Genomic DNA, 25,879 nt, shown 5'->3' with positions numbered 1-25,879 from the left:
TTCGGAACGGAAAGAGCAATATTTGAATTTTGGAAAGCAAATTTGGCTGAAATAAATAGTGGGCATCATGTTGCATTTTCAGGACCACTAATGTATCTAAACAGCAGAAGCCCCTCACAAAAGACCAGATTTTGGAAACTAGACCCCTCAAGGATTTTATCCAGGGGTATAGTGAGCATTTTGAACCCACTGTCATTATACTGAAAATTTTCATTTTTTTTTCTTCACAAAAATGTTGCTTTATTACCACATGTCTTGCTTTTACAAAAGATACCACCAAAAAGTGGACACCTCAATATGTTATCCACTTTCTTATGAGTGCGGCACCACCCCACATGTAGTCAAAAAGTTCTGATTGGACAAATGGGAGGGATCGGAACTGAAGGAGCAAAGTTGGAATTTTGTAAAGAAAAGAAAGAAAAGAAAAGTGACCCCATTTTGGAAACTGGACTCATCAAGGAATTTATTTAGGCGTGTTATGAGCATTTTGATCCCATAGGTGCTTCACAGAACTTTTTAAAATGTGGGTATGAAAATGATGGTTAAGTTTTTTCCACTAAAATGATATTTTAGCCCAACATTTGTAATTTTGAAAATGGATAATAAGAGAAAATGGACCCCATATTTTGTTACGCAATTTCTCCCGTCCCGAATACAGTGATACCTCACTGATGGTCAAAAGCTAAAGTTTGGGCAAATGCCAGGGCTCGGTAAGTGAACAGCACTATTTCATTTTGGAATGCAAATTTGGACATGTTGCATTTGCAAAGCCCCTGAGGTGCTAAAAATGTAGAAACACTTACATGTGACCCAATTTGGCAAACTAAACCCTATAATTAATTCATCTATTGCTGTGGTATTTTATATTCAATCTATTTTTATTAAGGCATTGAAATAAACATCAAACAAGAAAAATGCAAGTATAACAATAAGAGGTCCATCGAACCTGCAAGATATAGACTGAAATTGAATGATAATACAAACTTAAGCCTGCTTTACACGTTGCAATTTCGCATACGATATCGTATGCGATTTGCAACGCCCCCATCGTATGTGTGGCACGTTCAATTTGTTGAACTTGCCGCACAAATGATTAACCCCCGTCACACGTACTTACCCGTCCATCCGATCTCGATGTGGGCGGCAAACGTCCACTTCCCGGAGTGGGAGGGAGGTTCGGCGTCACATCGACGTCACGTGGCATCCGGCCAATAGAAGCGGAGGGGCGGAGCTGAGCAGGACGTAAACATCCCGCCCACCTCCTTCCTTCCGCATTACCGGCCGGGAGCCGCAGGACGTAGGTAAGATCTGTTCATCGTTCCCGGGGTGTCACACACTGCAATGTGTGCTACCCCGGGTATGATGAACAATCTGACGTACAATTCATGAGGAATGTACGACGTGCGTGCGATGAACGTTTTTCCGTTCAATCGCAATCGCACGTAGCAGTTACACACTGCAATGTAACTTACAATGCCAGATGTGCGTCACTTACGACGTGACCCCGCCGACACATTGTAAGATACATTGCAGCGTGTAAAGCGGGCTTTACAGGTAGAGTGGAAATTATCCCAATGTGTGGGGCACCAACAAAGGCTCAACAGACACTAATTGGGCAATTCCGAGTATAGCAAAATAAATGTTTGACAATTACTGAACATTTAGTTTAAGGATATTGAATATAAACACCTTTCAATAAAAACAAATGAAAACCTGAAGAAGAAAAAAGATGGAGAGAAAAAGAGAAGATAAAAAGAGAAAAAAGAAAAAAAAAGGGGGTGGTGGAAAAAGTGGGGGAGGGAAGAGACGGGGAAGGGAATGGAGGGGGAAATAAGACCAGGAGAGCCAGAAGGGGAAAAAGGGGTGGAAAGGATACCGAGGGGATTTGACTATATCTAGGAACCCCAGTGGACCACAGCACCAAACCAAATCTCCCCCAGATAATTTGAGGCCTTGTGGAAAATCTTGTGAAAGTCAGGAGAGTCATGAAACAGGATACACTCACTTCAGGTATCAAATACTTCTCATTGAACCCAGTGAAATCAGCAGTAAGCTCCTCCATTCTGCATGTTAACCATTTCAGAGTATCATTCATTAAAGGGAACCTGTCACCTAGAATATGCATTCTGACCTATCAGCAGATGCATGTGTGCCCTAATTACAACTCCCTACCCATCCTTGTGTTGTAAAATTGTATAATATGAAAGTAATAAAAAACGTTTTATTACCTTCATATTTCCTATGTAAATAGCAGGGTATAAGGTCACAGGGGCGGCGCCTTGCCCCTGCATACTTTCCATGGTATCACGCCCCTGTGAGCGTGATACAATGGAGTCACATGAGCGACGTCCCAGTCGCTCATTCTATCCTGCGCGCATTGTGGCAGACTTCTTTTCCGGGTCTTCATGCACCAGCTTCAGACGCGCACTGAGCATGCGCAGTGCGCGTCTGAAACTGACTAGGAGAACCCGGAAGAGAAGCCTGCCGCAATAGTAAGTGTAACCGTGCGCAGGATAGAATGAGCGACGGTGACGTCGCTTATGTGACTCCATGGTATCACGCTCACAGGGGCGTGATACCATGGAAAGTATGCAAGGCGCCGCCCCTGTGACCTTATACCCTGCTATTTACATAGGAAATATGAAGGTAATAAAACGGTTTTTTTTTTTTACTTTCATATCATACAATTTTATAACACAGGGATGGGTAGGGAGGTGTAATTAGGGCACACATGCGTCTGCTGATAGGTCAGGACACATATTCTAGGTGACAGGTTCCCTTTAATAGATGGAGATGTAGTGGTTTTCCAGTGTCTGGGAATCAAAAAATGTGCGGCAGTGAAACAAAATCAGAGAATGTCCTGTTTATGATATGCTATAGAATGTGGTAAGATGGAAAGGAGAGCAACTTTAGAACAACTCTCCACTACCCTTCCCTTGACAAGGCGATAATTCACAAAAATACGTTTCCAAAAGGGCTTAATTGCCTTGCAGTCCCACCATATATGTAGCATTGTGCCTGTCGCCAGATTACACCGCCAGCAAATCCCAGAGACTTTTGGAAATTTGGCATAAAGCTTAGAAGGGTACTGGTACGATCTTATCAGAATTTTAAAATTCTTTTCCTGTGTGGAACATGCGGTTGAAAATTTATGAGAAAATAGGAATCCCTTCTCCCAATCTGCCTGCAAGACTTTCTCACCCAGCTCGCTCTTTCATGCAAGCTGATAGTTTCTTTTCCTGGTAACCCCAAATCTGATGAAGGTGCCAACATAAGGGAAATTGCATGGTCAGGCGAATCATCTCTTAGAAACAGTTCCTCAAAGGAAGTAGAAGCTCCATGAACCAGGCCCTCCATCTCCTGAGCAGAAAATAAGACTGTAGTTGAAGATACTCAAACCACTGAATGCCCTGGAGAGTATGAAGAGCAGGCAACTTACTATTAAAGGGAACCTGTCCAATATGCACCTAGAGCCACAAGCAGATCTGGGCACATATTACTAATCCCTGCCTAACCATCCCTGTATACAGTATATAAAGTATTTCTAAAGATCTTTTATCGTATGCTAATGAGCGAGTGCACTAACCCTCTGGGCGTTAGTTCTCTGGCCAGTTGGTCACATTAGCATGTTAGTACGTCCCTGCGGGTGTGCTAACATGCTAATGAATACGCAGCGTCACAGGATGATCTCAGTCACCTCTCCGCTGCCTGGCATTGAATTTCGGCTCAGTGCGCATGACCTCGGAGTTTGGGTCATGCACACTATGAAGCTGGGTGTTTAGAAGAACACTTCTAAAGATCTCTTTACCTTTGCTACTAGATGCTGGGACGGTTAGGCAGGGATTAGCAATATGCACCCAGGACTGCTCGTAGTTCTGGGTGCATATCGGACCTGACAGGTTCACTTTAAGTACACAGATGGGAAGGAGCGCGACTTCGTATTTAGAATGCAGATTCCATTTGAATAGATTATGGCCTCTGATAGCCGAGCCCCTGAGGTTCCAGATCAGCAGAAACCCCCACAAATGACCCCATACTGAAAACATCACTATGTAAGGAATTCATCTAGGTGTGTAGAGTATTTTGAACCCACAGGTGCCGCAGAGAAGTTTATAACATTGGGAAGTGGAACTATAACAATTTAGTGGTAAAAATGTATTTTTTTTTTATTAGCTGCAAATTTTTCTGTTACACAAGGGTTAAAAGGTGAAAATGGACCCCACAATTTATTATGCAATTTCTCCTAAATGCTTTGATGCCCTATACAGTACAGACCAAAAGTTTGGACACACCTTCTCATTCAAAGAGTTTTCTTTATTTTCATGACTCTGAAAATTGTAGATTCACATTAAAGGCATCAAAACTATTAACACGTGGGGAATGAAATACTTGACAAAAAAGTGTGAAACAACTGAAACTATGTCTTATATTCTAGGCTCTTCAAAATAGCCACCTTTTGCTTTGATTACTGCTTTGCACGCTCTTGGCATTCTCTTGATGAGCTTCAAAAGGTAGTCACCGGAAATAGTTTTCACTTAACAGATGTGCCCTGTCAGGTTTAATAAGTGGGGTTTCTTGCCTTATAAATGGGGTTGGGACCATCAGTTGTGTTGTGCAGAAGTCTGGTGGATACACAGCTGATAGTCCTACTGAATAGACTGTTAGAATTTGTATCATGGCAAGAAAAAAGCAGCAAAGTAAAGAAAAACGAGTGGCAATCATTACTTTAAGAAATGAAGGTCAGTCAGTCAGAAAAATTGGGAATACTTTGAAAGTGTCCCCAAGTACAGTGGCAAAGACCATCAAATGCTACAAAGAAACTGGCTCACATGAGGACCGCCCCAGAAAAGGAAGACTAAGAGTCACCTCTGCTGCGGAGGATAAGTTTATCCAAGTCACCAGCCTCAGAAATCGCAGGTTAACAGCAGCTCAGATTAGAGACCAGGTTAATGCCACACAGAGTTCTAGCAGCAGACACATCTCTAGAACAACTATTAAGAGGAGACTTTGTGCAGCAGGCCTTCATGGTAAAATAGCTGCTAGGAAACCACTGCTAAGGACAGCAACAAGCAGAAGAGACTTGTTTGGGCTAAAGAACACAAGGAATAGAAATTAAACCAGTGGAAATCTGTGCTTTGGTCTGATGAGTCCAAATTTGAGATTTTTGGATCCAACCACCGTGTCTTTGTGCGACGCAGAAAAGGTGAACGGATGGACTCTACATGCCTGGTTCCCACCGTGAACCATGGAGGAGGAGGTGTGATGGTTTGGGGGTGCTTTGCTGGTGACACTGTTGGGGATTTATTCCAAATTGAAGGCATACTGAACCAGCATGGCTACCACAGCATCTTGCAACAGCATGCTATTCCATCCGGTTTGCGTTTAGTTGGACCATCATTTATTTTTCAACAGGACAATGACCCCAAACACACCTCCAGGCTGTGTAAGGGCTGTTTGACTAAGAAGGAGAGTGATGGGGTGCTACGCCAGATGACCTGGCATCCACAGTTACCAGACCTTAGCCCAATCGAGATGGTTTGGCGTGAGCTGGACCGCAGAGTGAAGGCAAAAGGGCCAACAAGTGCTAAGCATCTCTGGGAACTCCTGCAAGACTGTTGGAAGACCATTTCTGGTAAATACCTCTTGAACCTCATCAAGAGAATGCCAAGAGTGTGCAAAGCAGTAATCTAAGCAAAAGGTGGCTACTTTGAAGAACCTAGAATATAAGACATATGTTCAGTTGTTTCACACTTTTTTGTTAAGTATTTCATTCCACATGTGTTAATTCATAGTTTTGATGCTTTCAATGTGAATATACAGTTTTCAGAGTCATGAAAATAAAGAAAACTCTTTGAATGAGAAGGTGTGTCCAAACGTTTGGTCTGTACTGTATGTCATCAAAAACTACTGTTTGGCCACATGGCAGGTCTAAGCAGGGAGGAGCGCTATTTGGTTTTCGTAGTACAGATACAGATTTTGCTAGAATAGTTTGCAGTCGACAAGTGCAAAGCCCATAAGCTGCCAGGACAGCAGAAACACCCCAAAAGTGACCCCATCATAGAAATTGCACCTCTCAAATAATTTATCTGTGGCTGCAGTGACTATTTTGTAAGATCCACGCCACGCTCTTTTTCTGGAGAACTACAAATATGTCAGTTTAGTGGCCATACGCTGTGCCCCCATATATTGTAGCACCCTCATACATTGTGCCCTCATATATTGTAACACCCTCATACATTGTGCCCTCATATATTGTAGCGCCCCCATACATTAAACCCACTTTGTGCTTTTGGAGAAAGGCACCCCGCAAATTGTAAACTGCGCTCTCCCCAGTACAATAATGCCACACATGTGATTACTTACTGCGGTTTAGTCACAGGGGACTCAGAAGAAGGAATGCATTTAGATTTCGGAACCAAGACGTCACTGGACTTTATTTGGGGGGCCATCACTTTTCCAGAGTCTTTGTTCTAATAGTAATATGGAAGCCCCCAATATTTCTAGTGATGGTTGACAGAACTGAGCGGGGGCTGGGTTTGTGCAGGATAGGTTGGGAGTTTTGTTTGGTAACATTTTGAGGTACAGAACATATTTTGATCGCTTTCTGTATAAGGCTGGGATCACATTCTTATATTTTGCGCTGAGCTGAGGTTTCCATGTAAATCCCCCAAAAATGTCATTTAGACGAACCCCCCCCCGACAGAACCACTCATTATAAAGAGGCAGATGGAAACACCATGGCATTCGTTTTGCTGGTGTTCATCTTTTTAGGCGTGCACAGAGCTGTGGTCATTCATATTTGCGCGCTAAAAAGACACCTAAAATGATAGGACATTTACGGAACAGAGACCAGACCGAGTCCAAAGCCTATCCATCTGCCTCATTGTAGTAAGTGGGTCCAACAGGGTTTTGTCTGAATCAAGTGTTTTTGGACTTACACGGAAACCCCGACCTAACGTTCAGCAGAGAGCGCAGGATAAATGTCAGCGGAGTCTTATTCCAATTTTTTGGGTGGCAGAATAAAGAAATAGACAGGAGCAGAAGAATAGTTCATATTTTTATTTTTGCACGGATCACGATGCGGTATTAGTGATGGGACGGATTTCTTCTGAAGGTCGGTGCGATAACACCTATAACAGATTTATATAGCTTTTTTTATGTTCTTCTAGTCTCACACACTAAATATGCCTCTTTTATAATAAATCGTTTTTACATCACAATTTTCTGTGGAGTGCTGCATGCCTATTTTTGTCTTTTTTTTATGGATGGGTATCTGAAGAAACCACAAGTTGGGAATATTGCACCCTAAAAAGTTTCTTGTTTTTAAGCTGCTCCAAATGTTTTGTCTCTTTATATATATATATATATATATATATATATATATATATATATATATATATATTTTTTTTTTTATTTATTTTTTTTTACTTATTTCTGCAGTTCACTGTGTGGTAAAGTGATAACACTGATTTATTATCCTGGTCAGTATGGTTACAGCGGTACCAGACTTATATCGCTTTTTTATGCTTTCTTACTTTTATACACTAAAATCTATATTTTACAAAAATGAATCTGGTTTTGCCTCACCATAGAATGAGCCATATTAGGGTTTGTTTTTTGCAGGACGATTTGACATTTTCATTTCTATCCTTTTTTTTAACATATCTGATCGCTTTTTATTCCTTTTTGTGTGTGTCAGTATAATGAATAGATGCCATGTTTGCCATGTTGTTTATTTATTATGTATATGGTATTCACCCGATGGAATAGGTAACGGGATATTTCCATAGAACGGGTTATTCTGAACGTGGCAATACCAATTTTGTTTGTTTTTTGTGTTGGTTGAGCACATGATTTTTTTCTCACTCGGATCACTGATCTTATGTACTGCTGTACTTGTTTACCGATCCTGCCTTAGGAGGGCTTTTAACCCCCGTTTAACCTTTTAGATACCGCTGCCGCGATTCACAGCGGTATTTAAGGGGTTAATCGGCCTTGATCGGTTCCAAAACCAGTCGTGGACGATGCCCATGGGTGTCAGCTGTCATATACTGGTCAGGGTGAATCTTGCTGTGACGTTTCTGCACCCTCCTTCTCAGCGGTCTGCTGGTCTCCTGTGAGGAGTACACCCCGGGGTGATGTCAGGGAAACCTCATGTGCAGGGGCGAACGACCGTGGTTGCAGCTTTCCCATGCTCTGCTATACATCTCTCAGCACCCAACTCTCCATGCTGATATGGAAAAACTGGGTGCTGAGGACAAGATGGATATCAAAACATAGGAAAGCTGGGTGCTGGTAGAAAAAGCCAAGTGTCGGCATTATTATCCCGTACCCCAAATGTTCGTGTACATGGAATGGGGGGCAGGTCCAAACTTTGCACTGGGCCCATCAAACTCTAGTTACGCCACTGCTCAGGTGTATGCCCCGTGGGTGTCGCAGCTGTGGCGCCCCTGAGGCTTCAGTCACCACAGGGTACTGCATCTCCATTAAGATGTTGTACTCATTCCGGGTAAGGAGAGGTTAATCGCTGGTGTCTCTCACATTAACACACCACAAACAGGTGCCTTCCCACTGGGGGGATGGCCTGGGGTAGATAGGAGGTGACCATCACGAAGCATGGGACTTTCCCGGTCATTGGGACAACCACCTGGGGGGCGGTTACCACTTGGGGAAAAGGGAAGGAGCATCTCCACACATAGCCAGTTATAGTGATGGGCAGTCCGGCTCTTTTTGGTGATCCGGTTCTTGGCTCCTTGTTATACCCCAGGTGAACACATATTTAAGATTATAGTAACGCTGCTGAAACCCTGCCCACCCGTGGCTAAACCCTGCCCACTTACAAGCGACCAATTAGATTGTTGAGTGGGCGTGGTTTATCCACGGGTGGGTGGGGTTTCGGCTGCGAAAAGAGCCGTTTAGAGATTTTAGTGTCTTTCACTGGGGATCCGGCTCCTGTCAGTCACAGCAGGGAGCCGGATCTTTGTGTCGGATCGTTCCCGACCGACACATCACCAGTCAGTTATCCCCGAGCACAGCTTGGGGTGAGAGACACACCTGAGACCTCGGTCCAATCTTCTTTTACTTCACACTTCTGGGAGTGCCATAGGACCCGAGGCTTGGAGCATCCAGCTTAGCTCGGGTTCTCTACAGCTACACGGGATTCCAGGGTCTGCGGAGAGTGCAGGAAACACCCGCAGCCTGTTCCATATTCCACATACATCGGAATTGGAGGGACCCTGACCAGGAAGGACTCACAGGGGAAACACCGGCGTTGACCTCGAATTGCTCGGGATTAGCTGGGGGCCATCACAGCGGTGGTCAGTGCTTCGGAAGCGGCAACCGGGTTAAAGAACTGTGAGTAAAACACCTGGAACCCGCAGAGACTGTGTCCGTCTGTCATTCCCGGCACCGCCCCGCGCTTCAGCGCCCGCCATTACTACTCCCCTCATCATCCTCCCCGGGGCCCGCTCCACCTGTGGAGAGCAGAAACACCTCAGCTGCTATTACCATCAGCTCCGGAGGACAGCGACAGCAGCGGCAGCGAATCCCTGGTCGCATACCGCAGGTGGCGTCACGAAATCAACCTCCACCATCATTCATCACCCCCCTCCTTTATCGTACACCTCGGGGCCATGAAACCAGACGAAAGGGCCACCCCGTGACATCCCCAGACCCGACATCACCAGGCCCGGCGACGAGTAATTTAACCCCTTGCCCCGTGGTGCTACACAGCCCGAGGGCCATCTCTTTCTGACGTATTTCCCCACTGTGAGATTGCAGAAGCTACAGATCCAAATCCAGGCTGCGGATTTCCTTTCAGACAATTCTAGCAAAGTGCGAGCTTTATTTATATCTCAGGTATTTCTTGTAACTTTATGGCTCTGTGCGCACTGGGAAATGGAATTTTCTTGTGAAAATTCCGCATGTCCTCAAAGATTACCGCACCCGCGGTAAAAAACCGCGGGAAACCGCATCCGAAAACCGCATGCGGTTTTCCGCGGTTTGCCGCGGTTTTACCGCGGTATTATTCGCGGTATTGCCGCGGTTTTGCCGCGTGCGGGTTGGGATGTGCTTTATTGCATTCAATGCAATAAAGCACATTGAAGAAAAAAAAACAAAACAAGTCCTTTAATTCTGAGATAGTAGATAGACAGAAGAATAGATAGAGGGATAGATAGATAGACAGATAGATAGAGGGATAGATAGATAGATAGATAGATAGATAGATAGATGACAGATTGCTGCATTTCCCACGGTCGACAGTGAGTTCACATTACCGGCCGTGGGAAATGACCAGTAATTACCTCTGCTGTCTGCTGCTTTCATTCAGCGCTGTGTCTGTGACAGTCGCGGCTGGATGGAAGCAGCGCAGGACCTGTGGATTACGCCGGAGCTTTGTTTGGGGGGGTTAATAAAAGGGTGAACGAGGCTTGTTTGTTTTATTTAAAATAAAGGATTTTTCGGTGTCTGTGTCTTTTTCACTTTACTTACGGGTTGATCATGTCAGCTGTCACATAGACGCTGCCATGATTAAGCCTGGGGTTAATGGCGGTGGTCCCCCATCACCATTAACCCCTTGTATTACCTTGCCACCACTGCTACACGGTGGCAAGAAGAGCCGAGGACACTCCGGTATTGTCGCATAATACATGCGACAGTGCCGGGGCAGCTGCGGCTGATATTCTCGGCTGCGGGAGGGGGAGTGAGGCGGGGGACATTACCCCTGCCCCTCTCCCTCCCCAGCCTGAGAATACCGGGCCGCCGCTGTGTGCTTACCTCGGCTGGAAGGTAAATATGCAGCGGAGCCCACGTTCTTTTTTTTCTATATTTCCGTTTTCTTTCTATGTGTGTTCTATGTGTCTGTGTCTGTGTTCTGTGTCTGTGACGTCTGTGTGTGTGTGATGTGTGTGTGTGTTTACTCTCTGCACGGCTTCCTCTTCCTGTAATGACATCACTTCCCTGCAAAACCGCAAGCAAGTGATGCACGTTACCGGAGGTAAACCGCGAAATACCGCAGGGAATAACGCAGGAAAACGCAGTGAACCGCACAGAATTTGCTGCCTGCGTTATTCCCTGCGGGATTTCATGATTAACATTGAGTCAATGGAGGGAAATCCCGCAGCGACGTGCGGAAAAGAAGTGACATGCACTTGTTTTTGCTGCGGGATTCCCGCAGCAAAACATGCAGCTGTCAAATTCCGCCCAGTGCGCACAGGATTTTTTTTCTCCATAGGATTTGCTGGTGATTCACTGCAGAGATGTTATGAACATTTTCTGCAGCGAAACATGCAGCAAAACCGCGGAAAATCCGCGGCAAAATCCGGTAAGTGCGCACATAGCCTATCTGTGATATGACCACACTGAACATCCGCAGAAAATCCGCACTGTGTGATTGAGCCCATGCAGTAATCACTAATGTAAATGCTCTGCAGGATCAGTCGGGAATCCTACGGGACCGCACGGCAGCTTCCCTCCACCAGACGTGGCTGATTACAGAGAACAACAGAACTAGTCAGATGCAGAACAGACACCGACACAAGTTCACAGTAGCTCCATCACTGTGGACGTGTGACGTCATCGCGCACAGCTGCCTATCGCCTAGCAACCACGCAGCGTGCGCTCTCAGACCAGGAAGTGGACGTGTAGGTGCTGCAGCCGTACTGTGCGGTGTGCCCGCGGCTGGAGTGGCGGGTGTAACGGTCCTCTCCTCCGGGGGAGGGGAGCATGTGTGCCGGTAGGAGGGCCGGGCCGCCCGGCTGGGTGACCTGTGTCCTGCTGCTGTCTGTGTGTTGTGTGCCCGGCGCTCTGAGCTCTCCGGGCCCTACTGCGGCTGCCATAGCCTCACCGAGCGGGGACAGCGCTCCGCAGCCTCCTGTGCCCGCCAATGGGAGCATTGCGCACACTGCCCAGGACGACCTGTCCTCCACCATGGCCGCCCCGGCCGTCCCCAAGCCCCAGACCCAGAGGGCCCTGGCCGTGCTGGTGGTGGTGAGCGCGGCCGTCATCATCTACTTCGTGATCAGGACGATCAGGTGAGCGCAGCGTGTGCGGTGACGTCATCACCATTACGTCATGACTGATATAAGACTACTACTATCATACTGCAATGATTCCCTATAACAGCACACTTCTGCCTCCTTAAGCCTGGACTGTGTTCACACAGGTGCGACAGTCTGCAGCGCGATGTTAGGTTGCACATCTGTTTGTAATTCTGTCTTTCTGATGCGGTTCAGGTGCAGAGAAACTGAAGTATAGGTTAAAATAGAGGCCAGGCGGTGTGTTTTGGTCTCCTGGAATGTCTCCAGTTCTCTTCTGTTTTCTCTGCTCTTTATTTCTCGGCCAGAGGGAAATAAAATGGTTAATACCGTCACCCCCGGTAGATTTTCCAATGTTTCCTTCCTGTTCTTCCACGAGCCATAACATTTTTATTTTCTTTATCGTTCCTTTGGGAGACCCAGACCATGGGTGTTTAGCTTCTGCCTCCGGAGGACACACAAAGTACTACACTTAAAAGTGTAGCTCCTCCCTCTGAGCTTATACACCCCCTGGTGAGCAGACCCAGCCAGTTTATCGCTTTGTGTTCAGGAGGCATACATCCACACATGTATTCTCATATGATTTTTTTCTTTGGAAGAGATTGAAGAAGTGCGGGTCCACGTCTGGACCCCCGGCATGTCCCTTCTCACCCCACTGTGTCGGCGGTGCTGTAAGGTTGATTTCCAAGGCTGGAGCCTTACATGCCATGCTCCTTCACCATCCCTCCTGGGCTCTGGCTTGAAGTGGGAGCCAGCACGGTTTCCCTGCCTGGCAGGAGACCGGTCTCCATCCGCAGCCCTTCAGGATCCTGCTGGACCGGAGCACTCATCCCCAGGGGCCTGGCCCTGCGTCTCAGCAGTTAAGTACCTGAGACGTTTATATTTTGGGGGTCCCTGTGCTTTATTGTTTGGGGAGAGTGTGCTTACTGTATTTATTGGCATTTCCGGCAGGTTCTCTAGCTGTCGCCCGAGAACCGCGCCGATGGTGCCTGCGCGTCGGCCTCGCCGCTCAAATATAGGCCCCGGCTTTGCCGGAGGCCTAGTTTCTGTTCTCTGCCCTCGCATGTCATTCATGCAGAGGGACAGGCTCGGCTCCTCCCGGCAGCCGTTCTGCACAGGGGAGGGACACTCCCCACTGCTGTGCATGTCTCCCCTTCACTCCGGCGGCCATTTTCTCAGACAGAGTTCACTCGGCGCTGGTCTGCAGTCTGCATCCCTGCTGAGGTGCTGTGCTTGGGGGTCCGGGCTTCGGGATCTGGAGGGCACACAACACCGCTCCAGCGATCTGGTAAGCCACAACCGGTCTCCGGTTGTGGACCTCTGTATATACTCTCTGGGGTTCATTTTCTGGCAGAGCCCCCACTCCAGCAGCATGTCTCACACGAGGAGCAAGGCTCCAAAGCTTTATTCTGTATGCGCTGCATGTAAGCTCCTGCTGCCTGAACCGAGCACCTATCCTCATTGTGAGGTCTGCTCTAACTTGGCGGTGCCACAGCCTAGAGTCTCACCCCCAGTGGTCTCTCAGGCTGCTCCTGCTCCTGTGGCTGAACCCCCGGCTTGGGTAGAATCCTTTTCTAGGTCTATCTCCCAGTCTTTTGCTGAGTCCATGGGACTTCTGTCCAGGACTTTGAATATGCATCAGCCCCCTTCACAGGGTGCCCCTATTGCTATGGGTCCCTTAGGTTCGGAGCTCATAGAGGATTCATCATCAGGGCCCAGACCCCGTCCTCCTAAGAAGAGATGCAGGGTTCCCTCTCCCTCCTCCTCCCGCGGCTCTGATTCAAGAGCTGACTCGCAGGATGAGGAGGATGCCTTTACAGGGTGCTCGGAGGCTAACTCCATGTACCCCATTGATCTGTCCGAGGGTGACTCAGATCTTAGTGACTTGATTGCTTCCATTAATTCTGTACTGGATCTCAATCCGCCAGTATCAGAGGAGCAACCTTCTCTGGCAGAAAAGCACCAGTTTACCTCGCCTAAGAGAGCAAAGAGTGTGTTCTTTAACCACTCCAGTTTTCAGGCCGCTGTGACCAAACCCAGGGCCTGTCTTGACAAACGCTTCCCAAAGCGTGGTTCTGATGACCGTTTTCCCTTCCCACCTGAGGTGGTCAAGGAGTGGGCTCAGTCCCCAAAGGTAGACCCTCCGATGTCTAGGCTCTCAGCTCGGACTGTTGTGTCTGTGGCTGACGGCACCTCCCTTAAGGATTCCACGGACCGTCAGATTGGCCTTCTGGCCAAATCCGTGTATGAAGCGGCGGGGGCCGCGTTTTCCCCGACTTCTGCAGCAGTGTGGGCTCTCAAAGCCATCTCTGCTTCTCTAGAGGAGATGCATTCCCTCACCAGGGAATCTATACCCGAAATGGTTGCCTTAACTTCCCAAGCTTCAGCTTTTTCATCTTATGCTATGTCTGCCATGCTGGAGGCTTCTCACCGCACTGCGGTGGCTTCGGCTAATTCCCTCGTTATCCGCAGGATCTTGTGGCTTCGAGAGTGGAAGGCAGATGCTTCTTCTAAGAAGTACCTTGCTGGGCCCCCTTTTGCTGGGTCCCGGCTGTTCGGAGAACAGCTGGATGAAATTATTAAGGAAGCTACTAGCGGGAAGAGTACTTCCATGCCACAAACCAAAACCAGGAAACCTGCCCAGGGTAGGAATCAGTCGAGGTTTCGTTCCTTTCGTTCCTCCAACTGGTCGTCCTCTAAGCCCTCGGCCTCGTCCGCTAACTCAGCCAAGGATTTTTACTAGCAGTCCTACCTTCATTAAATATTTAAAACATCAATTTTTATTAGATAAATTTAAAAGTACAAATTAATCCCACACCGTGAGTGATACACACAACCAACAAGAACAAAACAAAAAAATTCGGACACAAATAAGGCCACAATTATGGACCCCTTTTTATATGCGGAGTTTGTTGTGGAGATTACGGTATTGTTTATCTAGATTAGGGCAAACAGATCTAGATACGCCCTAAATCTATCTGTCCGCTACCTGTCAATGGAGATATAACTTATGTTACACGCACCCTAAAGTTAAAGAGGTGCCCCCACTCCACGACGGCTAGCCCTTTATAGCTGCCCCTAAACTCCCTCACTGATACAGGTACAGGCAGTTTAGATATTTAATTAATTTCGTTCAAATAAGGAGATCACTTATCTTAGTATTCTTACGGCAGCTCTTTGCATAAACACAGTCCAGAAAGAGGAGAAAAGGCTCATAAGGCCACAGTTGGAGACCCCTCCACCTTTTTGGACTTCCAGTATTGTCTATTCAGATTAAGGCACCAGAGTCTAAATGCACCCTACCTCAGTCTGTCCGCTACCTGACAATGGAGATATAACTTTCGTTACACGCACCCTAACGTTAAATAGGTGCCCCCATTCCACGGCGGCTAGCCCTTGGTAGCTGACCCTAAACTCCCTCACCAATTCAGGTACAGGCAGTTTGTATATATTTGGATACTTAAAGATGGTCACTTATCTCATCTTATGTTCTCATGGCAGCTTTTCCACAGAAGAATACAGTCCGCAATATGTCCAAAGGAAAAAACTCGACGCGTTTCCCCCCACTAATATATATTGGGGTTCATCAGGAGTTTCAAGGCACAATCGCCATTCTGATGTCCAGCTGCATATGTGGCAGCAGATAACCCTCAAGAGACGGTGCTTGTGGCAGAGCAACAAGCACCGTCTCTTGAGGGTTATCTGCTGCCACATATGCAGCTGGACATCAGAATGGCGATTGTGCCTTGAAACTCCTGATGAACCCCAATATATATTAGTGGGGGGAAACGCGTCGAGTTTTTTCCTTTGGACATATTGCGGACTGTATTCTTCTGTGGAAAAGCTGCCATGAGAACATAAGATGAGATAAGTGACCATCTTTAAGTATCCAAATATATACAAACTGCCTGTACCTGAATTGGTGAGGGAGTTTAGGGTCAGCTACCAAGGGCTAGCCGCCGTGGAATGGGGGCACCTATTTAACGTTAGGGTGCGTGTAACGAAAGTTATATCTCCATTGTCAGGTAGCGGACAGACTGAGGTAGGGTGCATTTAGACTCTGGTGCCTTAATCTGAATAGACAATACTGGAAGTCCAAAAAGGTGGAGGGGTCTCCAACTGTGGCCTTATGAGCCTTTTCTCCTCTTTCTGGACTGTGTTTATGCAAAGAGCTGCCGTAAGAATACTAAGATAAGTGATCTCCTTATTTGAACGAAATTAATTAAATATCTAAACTGCCTGTACCTGTATCAGTGAGGGAGTTTAGGGGCAGCTATAAAGGGCTAGCCGTCGTGGAGTGGGGGCACCTCTTTAACTTTAGGGTGCGTGTAACATAAGTTATATCTCCATTGACAGGTAGCGGACAGATAGATTTAGGGCGTATCTAGATCTGTTTGCCCTAATCTAGATAAACAATACCGTAATCTCCACAACAAACTCCGCATATAAAAAGGGGTCCATAATTGTGGCCTTATTTGTGTCCGAATTTTTTTGTTTTGTTCTTGTTGGTTGTGTGTATCACTCACGGTGTGGGATTAATTTGTACTTTTAAATTTATCTAATAAAAATTGATGTTTTAAATATTTAATGAAGGTAGGACTGCTAGTAAAAATTTGATATACTGCCTCCAAAAATAATAATCTCCTCTAGTTTGAAAAACTCAGCCAAGGACCAGAAATCCAACTGGCGCCCAAAAGCGCGTCCACAGAAGACCGCAGGAGGTGCTGCCACTAAGGCAGCCTCCTCATGACTCTCTGCCCGCTCCGGCGACGTCCTTAGTCGGTGGCAGGCTCTCCCACTTTGGCGACGCTTGGTTTCAACACGTCTCCGATCAGTGGGTGAGAGATATCATCTCCCACGGCTACAGGATAGAATTCTCTTCCAGCCCGCCAATCAGATTTTTTCTCTCAACCCCCCCCCCTTGCTCCAAGGCCGCCGCCTTCTCGCAGGCCGTGACAGCCTTGCAGGCCAACGGAGTAATTGCACCGGTTCCCGCCCGGGAACGGTTCAGAGGTTTCTACTCAAGTCTCTTCCTAGTTCCCAAAAAGGACGGTACCTTCCGGCCCATCCTGGATCTCAAGCTTCTCAACAAGCATGTTCAGGTGCGGCACTTTCGCATGGAGTCTCTGCGATCAGTCATTGCCTCAATGACCCAAGGGGATTTCCTGGCATCCATCGACATCAGAGATGCCTATCTGCATGTGCCAATTGCAGTTTCACACCAGCGTTGGCTATGTTTTGCAATAGGAGAGGATCATTTCCAATTCGTGGCTCTCCCCTTCGGGTTAGCCACGGCTCCTCGGGTATTCACCAAGGTCATGGCAGCAGTGATTGCGGTTCTGCACCTCCAGGGGTTGGCAGTGATTCCTTACCTGGACGACCTTCTAGTCAAGGCTTCATCCAGCGCAGATTGTCAGCGGAGTGTCTCGCTCACTCTCGCCACTCTAGCCCAATTCGGGTGGCTAGTCAATCTTCCCAAATCCACTCTGACTCCGACCGAGTCTCACGTACCTAGGGATGCAGCTCGAGACTTTGCCGGCACTTGTGAAGTTGCCCTTAGTCAAACAGCAGTCCCTCCAGCTAGCGGTGCGCTCTCTGCTGAGGCCCTGCCGCTATATCCTCAGGCGTCTGATGCAGGTGCTGGGTCAAATGGTGGCGTCAATGGAGGCTGTTCCCTTTGCCCAGTTCCATCTGCGCCCCCTGCAGCTGGACATTCTCCACTGTTGGGACAAGCGGCCTTCCTCCTTACACAGGTTGGTGGCTCTGTCGCCACAGACCAGGAGCTCTCCTCAGTGGTGGCTTTGGCCCCTCTCCCTGTCCCAGGGGCCCTCCTTCCTGGCCCCGTCCTGGGTGATTCTCACCACGGATGCCAGTCTATCCGGCTGGGGAGCGGTATGTCTCCACCACAGAGCGCAGGGCACTTGGACTCCGTCCGAGTCAGCCTTTTCGATCAATGTGCTGGAAACCAGAGCCGTGCTTCTAGCTCTCCTAGCTTTTCACCACCTGTTGGCGGGCAGGCACATTCGAGTCCAGTCAGACAACGCGACAGCGGTTGCCTACATCAATCACCAAGGCGGGACACGCAGCCGCCTGGCAATGTTGGAGGTACAACGCATCCTTCAATGGGCGGAGGACTCCAAGTCCACCATATCCGCAGTCCACATCCCAGGCGTGGAAAACTGGGAGGAAGATTATCTCAGCCGTCAAACCGTGGACGGTGGCGAGTGGTCCCTTCACCCGGCAGTGTTTCAGTTAATCTGCCGCAAATGGGGCTCTCCGGACGTGGACCTAATGGCTTCCCGTCACAACAACAAAGTTCCTGTTTATGTGGCCCGCTCCCACGATCCTCAGGCATTCGCCGCGGACGCTCTGGTTCAAGACTGGTCCCAGTTTCGTCTGTCCTACGTGTTTGCCCCCTCTAGCTCTCTTGCCCAGAGTCCTGCGCAAGATCAGAATGGAGGGCTGTCTAGTCATCCTCATTGGACCGGACTGGCCCAAGCGAGCTTGGTATCCAGACCTGCTCCATCTGTCCGTAGAGATGCCGTGGCATCTCCCGGACCATCGAGACCTTCTCTCGCAAGGTCCGTTTTTCCGCCCGAATTCTGCAACTCTCAAATTGACGGCGTGGCTCTTGAGTCCTGGATTTTGACGGCTTCTGGTATTCCTCCTGAAGTCATCTCTACTATGACTCGGGCCCGTAAGTCTTCCTCCGCTAAGATCTATCACAGGACTTGGAAAATTTTCCTGTCCTGGTGTCGCTCTACCGACCATCCTCCTTGGCCATTCTCCTTGCCGACCCTTCTGTCTTTTCTACAGTCCGGTCTGCAGCTAGGATTGTCCCTCAACTCTCTCAAGGGACAAGTCTCAGCTCTGTCAGTTCTGTTCCAGCGGCGTCTCGCTCGGCTGGCTCAGGTCCGCACCTTCATGCAAGGCGCGTCTCACATCATTCCGCCTTACCGGCGGCCCTTGGATCCCTGGGACCTTAACTTGTTTCTCATGGTCTTGCAGAAACCCCCCTTTGAGCCTCTTAGGAAGGTTTCTTTGTATCGTCTTTCACAGAAAGTGGCCTTTCTGGTGGCCATAACTTCCCTCAGGAGAGTCTCTGATTTGGCTGCGCTCTCTTCGGAGTCACCTCTTCTTCTTCTTCTTTTTTTTTTTTTTTTTTTTTTTTTTTAGTTTTCCATCAAGACAAGGTGGTTCTCCGTCCGACTCCGGACTTTCTTCCTAAGGAGGTCTCTCCTTTCCACCTTAACCAGGACATTACCTTACCTTCCTTTTGTCCGGCTCCTGTTCATCGCTTTGAAAAAGCGCTGCATAGCATACTCTGGATCTGGTGCGTGCTCTCCGGATCTATGTGTCTCGCACCGCTGCACTTAGGCGGTGCACTTCTCTTTTTGTGCTAACCACAGGTCGGCGCAAGGGCCTTTCTGCGTCTAAGCCGACCTTAGCCCGTTTGATTAGATCGACCATTTCGGACGCCTACCAGAGTACTCAGGTGCCTCCCCCGCCGGGGATCAAGGCACATTCGACCAGAGCTGTCGGTGCCTCTTGGGCTTTCAGGCACCAGGCTACGGCTCAACAAGTCTGTCAGGCTGCCACTTGGACTAGCCTGCATACCTTTTCGAAGCACTACCAAGTGCATGCTCATGCTTCGGCAGATGCGAGCTTGGGCAGACGCATCCTTCAGGCGGCTGTCGCCCTCTTGTGAAGTTAGGCTCCGCCTACTTCTCAGTTTTTCTGTTTATTTCCCACCCAGGGACTGCTTTGGAACGTCCCATGGTCTGGGTCTCCCAAAGGAACGATAAAGAAAAAGAGAATTTTGTTTACTTACCGTAAATTCTTTTTCTTATAGTTCCGTATTGGGAGACCCAGCACCCTCCCTGTTGCCTGTTGGCAATTTCTTGTTCCGCGTGTTATCACCGGCTGTTGTCGTGGACAGAGTCTCCGGTTGTTCCGGCTCTTGTTCTGTTCTACATGTGGGTGGCTATTCTCCTTCAGCTTTTGCACTAAACTGGCTGGGTCTGCTCACCAGGGGGTGTATAAGGTCAGAGGGAGGAGCTACACTTTTAAGTGTAGTACTTTGTGTGTCCTCCGGAGGCAGAAGCTAAACACCCATGGTCTGGGTCTCCCAATACGGAACTATAAGAAAAAGAATTTACGGTAAGTAAACAAAATTCTCTTTTTTTTTCGTCGGTATTGCTGTATGAGGGCTTGTTTTGCTGCGTGCTGTCGGTGGGGATCCGCACACATGTCAGCTGATTTGTACAGCTGACATGTGTGCCTCGCAGGTACAAGTGGAGTCGCTATCCACCCATACCTGTTAACCCCTTAAATGGCACTGTCAAAATGTGACAGTGCCAATTTAACGGGGATCGCGGTAATCCAATACTCATAGACCTCCACCGGAAGTCATGTGACGTGATCATGTGAATCTGATGGTTGTCATGGTAGCACATGGTCATGTGATGACTCCTGTGCTCACATCACTCAGGTCCTGTGAGAAACAGCCGAGTACTGGCTGTTACAAGAGATGATCATTTCTCCCGGTCTGAGCGGTGAATAAACGATCAAATTGCTGATCCTTATAGCCTCCTAAGGGGACTAATAAAATAAAAATAAAAAAGTTTTGAAAAAATAAAAAAAAAAAAACTAAGTTCAAATCCATCCCTCCCTCCCCTCCTCACTGCCGGCCCGCCCCTTTGAAAATTAAAGGGTTAAAAAAATATACACATTTGGTATCCCCCCATTCATTCACCCCTTAGATAAAAGTAAACCTATACATCTTTGGTGTCTACAAACTGACACCGATCTCGGGCATCACACCGACACATCAGTTTTACCACATAGTGAACATGGTGGATACAATATCTCAAACAATAGTGCAGTCGTACTTTTGCAATTTTTCTGCATTTGGAACTTTTTTGCCATTTTCCAGTACACTATATGGTAAAACGCGTGGTTTCATTTAAAAGTACAACTCGTCCCGCAAAAAAATGAACCCTCACATGACCATATTGATTGAAAAAGAAAAGTTATGTCTCTCGGAAGAAGAATGGCGAAAAAAATAAAAGTGCAAAATCGGCCTGTCGTGAAGGGGTTAATGTTGTATTGTTGCGGCAACAAAAAAAAAAATCATAATTTTGGCGTTCATGATTTTTTTTTTTTCTCGCCGTGCCGTGTACTGATCAGATTAATTGATTTTATATTTTGAAAGATCGGGCATTTCTTAAAGCGGCGATACCAAGTGTGTATTTTTTAAAATTGTATTTTCAATAGGACAAAGGAGGGGTGACTTGAACTTTTAGGCCTAAGCCACACGGTGAAAAAATCGGTGCGAGTGAAGTGCGATAAAACATTGCATTTAACTCTGACCAATTGTAGCCTGTGTTTCAGCACACATGAGCGATTATTTTCTCAGCCCTAATCGGACCGAGAAAACAATCGCAACATGCTGGGATTGTAAGCTGAGACTTTCTCTCGCACCCATTCAAGGGAATGGGGCAAGAGAAAAATCGCACTGCACTCGCAGTACACCGATGTACCATGCATGCAGAGCGAGAATGGGAATAGCCGGTTACGGAGGAGAGAGGGAGATAAATACCTCACTCCCCTCCTGAGTGCCGGCCCGCCCCCCGCAGCTGAGGTCCGCTTGCACAGTTGGACCTCAGACACAGGGATACTAGCATAACACTTGGCTCTGCTGTACTGCCTGCGTGTGCGAGTGCGAGTGTGGCCCCGGCCTTAAGGTTTTGGTGGTGTTTGTTTTTTTTTTTTCCTTTCTTTTACTGATTTTACTAGTCCCCTAGGGGACTTTATGCCTGTACTGTCCCATCGCTTCTGCTGATCAGAGTGATGCTTCAGCATCGCTCTGATTAACATAAATGCTCTTTTACTGTGAATGCTGGTATTCACAGGAAGTGAGTCATAACAGTGACCGGAGTCATCAGCTGACCCCGGCTGTCATAACAACCCATCGGCGCCCCATGATTACATCACAGGGCCGCTCATGGTGGCGGGGAATGGCACAATCCCCACCAGAGCTTGTTAGATCGCGCTGTTAGAGTTCGACAGCGCGATCTAACTAGTTAACAGGTGTGAGTGGATTGGAGATCCACCCGCACCTGTTAGCTGCACCTGTCTGCTGATGAAATCACATATGTGTGGGTAATAATACATTAAAAGGACAGATACGACCTTGGGCATATAGGTACATCCAAGTTCGTAAAGGGGTTAAAGAAGTTTTCCCATCTCAAATCCTATTCCAATATATAGTAGGCGTAATAATATTAGACTATACCTTGAATTAGAAATGTAGTATAGTTCTCCTGATATAGCCATGTCTCTTACCTCATGTGCATTACAGCTGTGCATTGCATGTTTATGTCCACTCATGTAGTGACACTTAGTTACTCATAGTTGTAAACATGGAGACCTAAGCAGCAATGCCCTGCACATGAGGTAAGAGACATGGCTAATCAGGAGAACTATACTACATTTCTAATTGAAGGTATAGTCGTCCCCGCTATATCGCGGCACTTATTACACCTTCACTGTATTGTGGGCATCTGGGGTGGCGGCAGCGGTGGTGGAGCGGGGTCACAGAAGGCAGGAGCACTGGTGTACCAGGGCTATGCTGTGGACGGTGCGGCAGGTGTCCCAGATGCTCGCTGTGGGCTCTGGCAGTAACATCCAAAAAACGGTTATCGGCGCTTCAAAGATATGGCACCCGGAGTCGGCGCGTGTGCAGATTGAGCTATCGGCTCAGTGCCATTTTTCTTAACTGCTGGGAGATCAATGGGCTGGAGGTGGCTTGTGTGCAGATGAGATCTTGAGCCGAGAGCTCAATCTGCACACGCACTGACTCCAGGCGCCATTATTTGAAGCCCACATTGCTGACCTTTTCAGGATGGCCCCTGCCTCACCTACTGCAGCGCACAGTCCGCAGCTTTGTCCCTGCCTCCTGTCATCATTCTTCATCACCCCCTGGTAACCTAGATTCGGCTTATAAGTCGCACCCCTCATTTTCCTCCCAAATTTTTGGGAGGACTGCGTCTTATAATTAGAAAAATACAGGTAAATAATAAAGTAAATATAGCGCGCTACTTTGCAGATTTTCAGCTATTGTGAGGTCTCTAGAACGTAACTCCTGCGATAGGTGAGGGATCACTGTATTTACTAATATTATGTTGTCTTGAGCATCAATTACAGCTGACAACGATGTCTCATGCTATTCACAAGTGGAGTTATTGTCTGCTGAGGCATGGCATCCACTCTTCTTGAAGGGCGGCCCTCAGGTCATTAAGGTTCTGAGATAGTTACAAGCCTTTACTTGTTGACTTCAGGTCTGGAGAAAGTGCAGGCCCCTCCGTTCCAGGTACCCCAGTCTCCAGGAGCCGTTCCCTAATGATGCGACCTCGATGAGCTGGAGCATTGTCATCCATGAAGATGAAGTTAGGCCTGTGTTGTTCATGCAGAGGCAAAATAATTGGATTAATGTGATTCCAGTAGTAGGAGCTGTCACTTTACCATTCACAAAGTGTAGGGCAGTGTGTATTGACAAGACACACCTGACCACACTGTAACACCACCACCAAAGGCTCGTCTGGTGACAACAGTGGCTGATGCATAGTTCTCTCCTTGGTGTCTCCAACATTATTGATGGCCATCGTTTCTGCTCAGCCCCTTTCACATTGCGTTTTACCTTCCGCTCACAGGTCCCGTCGGAGCATCCGTCCGGACCGCCCCTCCCCCACTCTGCAAAGCGTGCTCCGGACGCATGCGCCCGACAGGGCCATTCACTGCTATGGAGCGCACTGCGTTAGCGTGTGCTCTGTTTTGTGCCATTTTGTGCATATATACGTTTCTGCAGACTGACACCTGAACGTAGACCACCTATGTTCGGGTGTTCGTCTGCAGAAACGTATATATGCACAAAATGGCCCAAAACAGAGCACACGCTAACGCAGTGCGCTCCATAGCAGTGAATGGCCCTGTCGGGCGCATGCGTCCGGAGCACGCTTTGCAGAGTGGGGGAGGGGCGGTCCGGACGGCTCCCCCGACGGGACCTGTGGACGTAGAGAAAAACGCAATGTGAAAGGAGCCTTAATAATCTTTCACCAGTGAGCAGCACTGAGGCCCACTGGTCCCTTGTACAGCAAGACTATGGCACCAGAGGCTGGTGGTCTGGTCAGAAGCCCAACATTAGACAGTGACGTGTATCCTATCACAGGGCGCACCACTAATGTGCTTTTGCCCCTATCCTCTGGCGCTACACTAGACATTTTCTCACACCTGGCAATCTGTCTGAAGAAGGTCTATATTACAGACCGAAATGTTACTTTTTTTTATTTCCATCACCAATAAGTCAAGTTGATATCACAATTTTTTTTCTGGGGAGTGCCAGATTTATTGTTTACTTTACAAATAAGGTGTGGTATCCTATCTGCAGCACTCAACAGATGGAGTTACGTGTATCCTATCACATCATGGTCAGAAACCCTTGCAGAAGTCATCTAGCCCAGGGTTCCCCAACTCCAGTCCTCAAGGCCCACCAACAGTGCATGTTTTCAGGATTTCCTTAGCATTGCACTGCTGTTGGAACCAGCACCTGGGCAGGTAATTATATTAACACCTGTGCAATACTAAGGAAATCCCAAAAACCTGCACTGTTGGTGGGCCTTGAGGACTGGAGTTGGGGACCTCTGATCTAGCCCACAGACCAGGTTGATGTAAACGGTTTTGAATAGTCTGACGTGACAATCTGGCGCCTCTCACCTCCCTTAAATGTGCCTGGGCTTGTAAGGCATCAATCATCCAGTTCCAAAGAGCATTGTTCACAATGAAGCTGTCATTGTAGCCAAGGGATGTCCACTTCTATGCCTATCTGTGGCACTCCCAGTCTCTCTGTATCTCTGTTGCAACCTGCTGATGAAACTCTGTGACACTAAGCTCAGTGGCCATCTGAGAACACACTGCTTGAAGCCTCGAAATGGCAAGATACTGCTGATCAATTGTTAGGTGTCCTCTTGATCTTATGATGTCAAAATGTGAACGTGATGAGGAGGACTGTTTAATACCAATTCTAATTAAACCCCAAAATGTATTGGGGCGATTCATGGATCAAACACCTGTTGTGAATTTTGCCATTAAGCTCCTTGTTAGAGAAGAGCAAATTGTGCAAAATGTACTGAAACGTTTAACAGTTGGACATGTGCAATCAAAAGTTTAGAGAATGGCAAAGTAAGTTCACCTGAAAAGGTTACAGGGTATTTTAGGAAAGGCAAATATCCCTGTTGTGTGGGTATGGTAGTGACATTCCCTGCAGAATTGCATTGTTTGCCCTGTATATGATCAGGCCTGGCATGAAACGGGCAACGATCTGCTCAGTGCTCATCACTATTGCCTTGCACTGTGGTCGTTTTGGATTCAAAAAGCCATTCGCCAACAGGTCAAACAGCAAATGAGGATGCAGCCGCCCCCCTATGATAAAGGTGGGGGCAACACAGGTGCAGAATACCGATGAGACAACCACTCTCAGCCTACCATAGCATAAAGGGGTGGTTGGTATTAAAACTGCACACAGATTGAGTTTGCATAGGGCACCAGTCACACAAGCACGTGCAATGCACAGTGTCTGGCTTACAGCCTATTGATGACCTAGTGCTGCCCAGCACTATATTAGTGCCTCATCACACAAGAAAGACACCCTATAACTGTGTGACTGGCGACCTTTGGAAACCCCATCTGTGTGCAGTTTTAATACCAGCAACCACCCCTCTGAGTTGGTAGGCTGTGAGTGGTTGTCTCATCGGTATTCTGCACCTGTGCTGCCCCCACCTCTTATC

At 47.7% G+C, this 25,879-nt stretch overlaps 1 protein-coding gene across 1 annotated transcript in view; it reads left to right on the top strand.

Moving 5' to 3' along the window:
* The first annotated feature begins 11,603 nt into the window (after positions 1–11,603).
* Positions 11,604–25,879, top strand: part of FAM174A (family with sequence similarity 174 member A) — a 38,890-nt gene continuing 24,614 nt past the window's right edge. Inside the window, exon 1 of the mRNA XM_075341903.1 lies at positions 11,604–12,032. Within this exon, the coding sequence (XP_075198018.1) occupies positions 11,725–12,032 (308 nt within the window). The 5' untranslated portion in view covers positions 11,604–11,724. The remainder of the gene's footprint in view (positions 12,033–25,879) is intronic.

The sequence above is a fragment of the Anomaloglossus baeobatrachus genome, chromosome 1, assembly GCF_048569485.1.
Source record: "Anomaloglossus baeobatrachus isolate aAnoBae1 chromosome 1, aAnoBae1.hap1, whole genome shotgun sequence".
NCBI classification, from domain to species: domain Eukaryota; kingdom Metazoa; phylum Chordata; class Amphibia; order Anura; family Aromobatidae; genus Anomaloglossus; species Anomaloglossus baeobatrachus.
The sequence above is the reverse complement of the archived record's forward strand: the minus strand, read 5'-3'. Positions and strand labels throughout refer to the sequence as shown.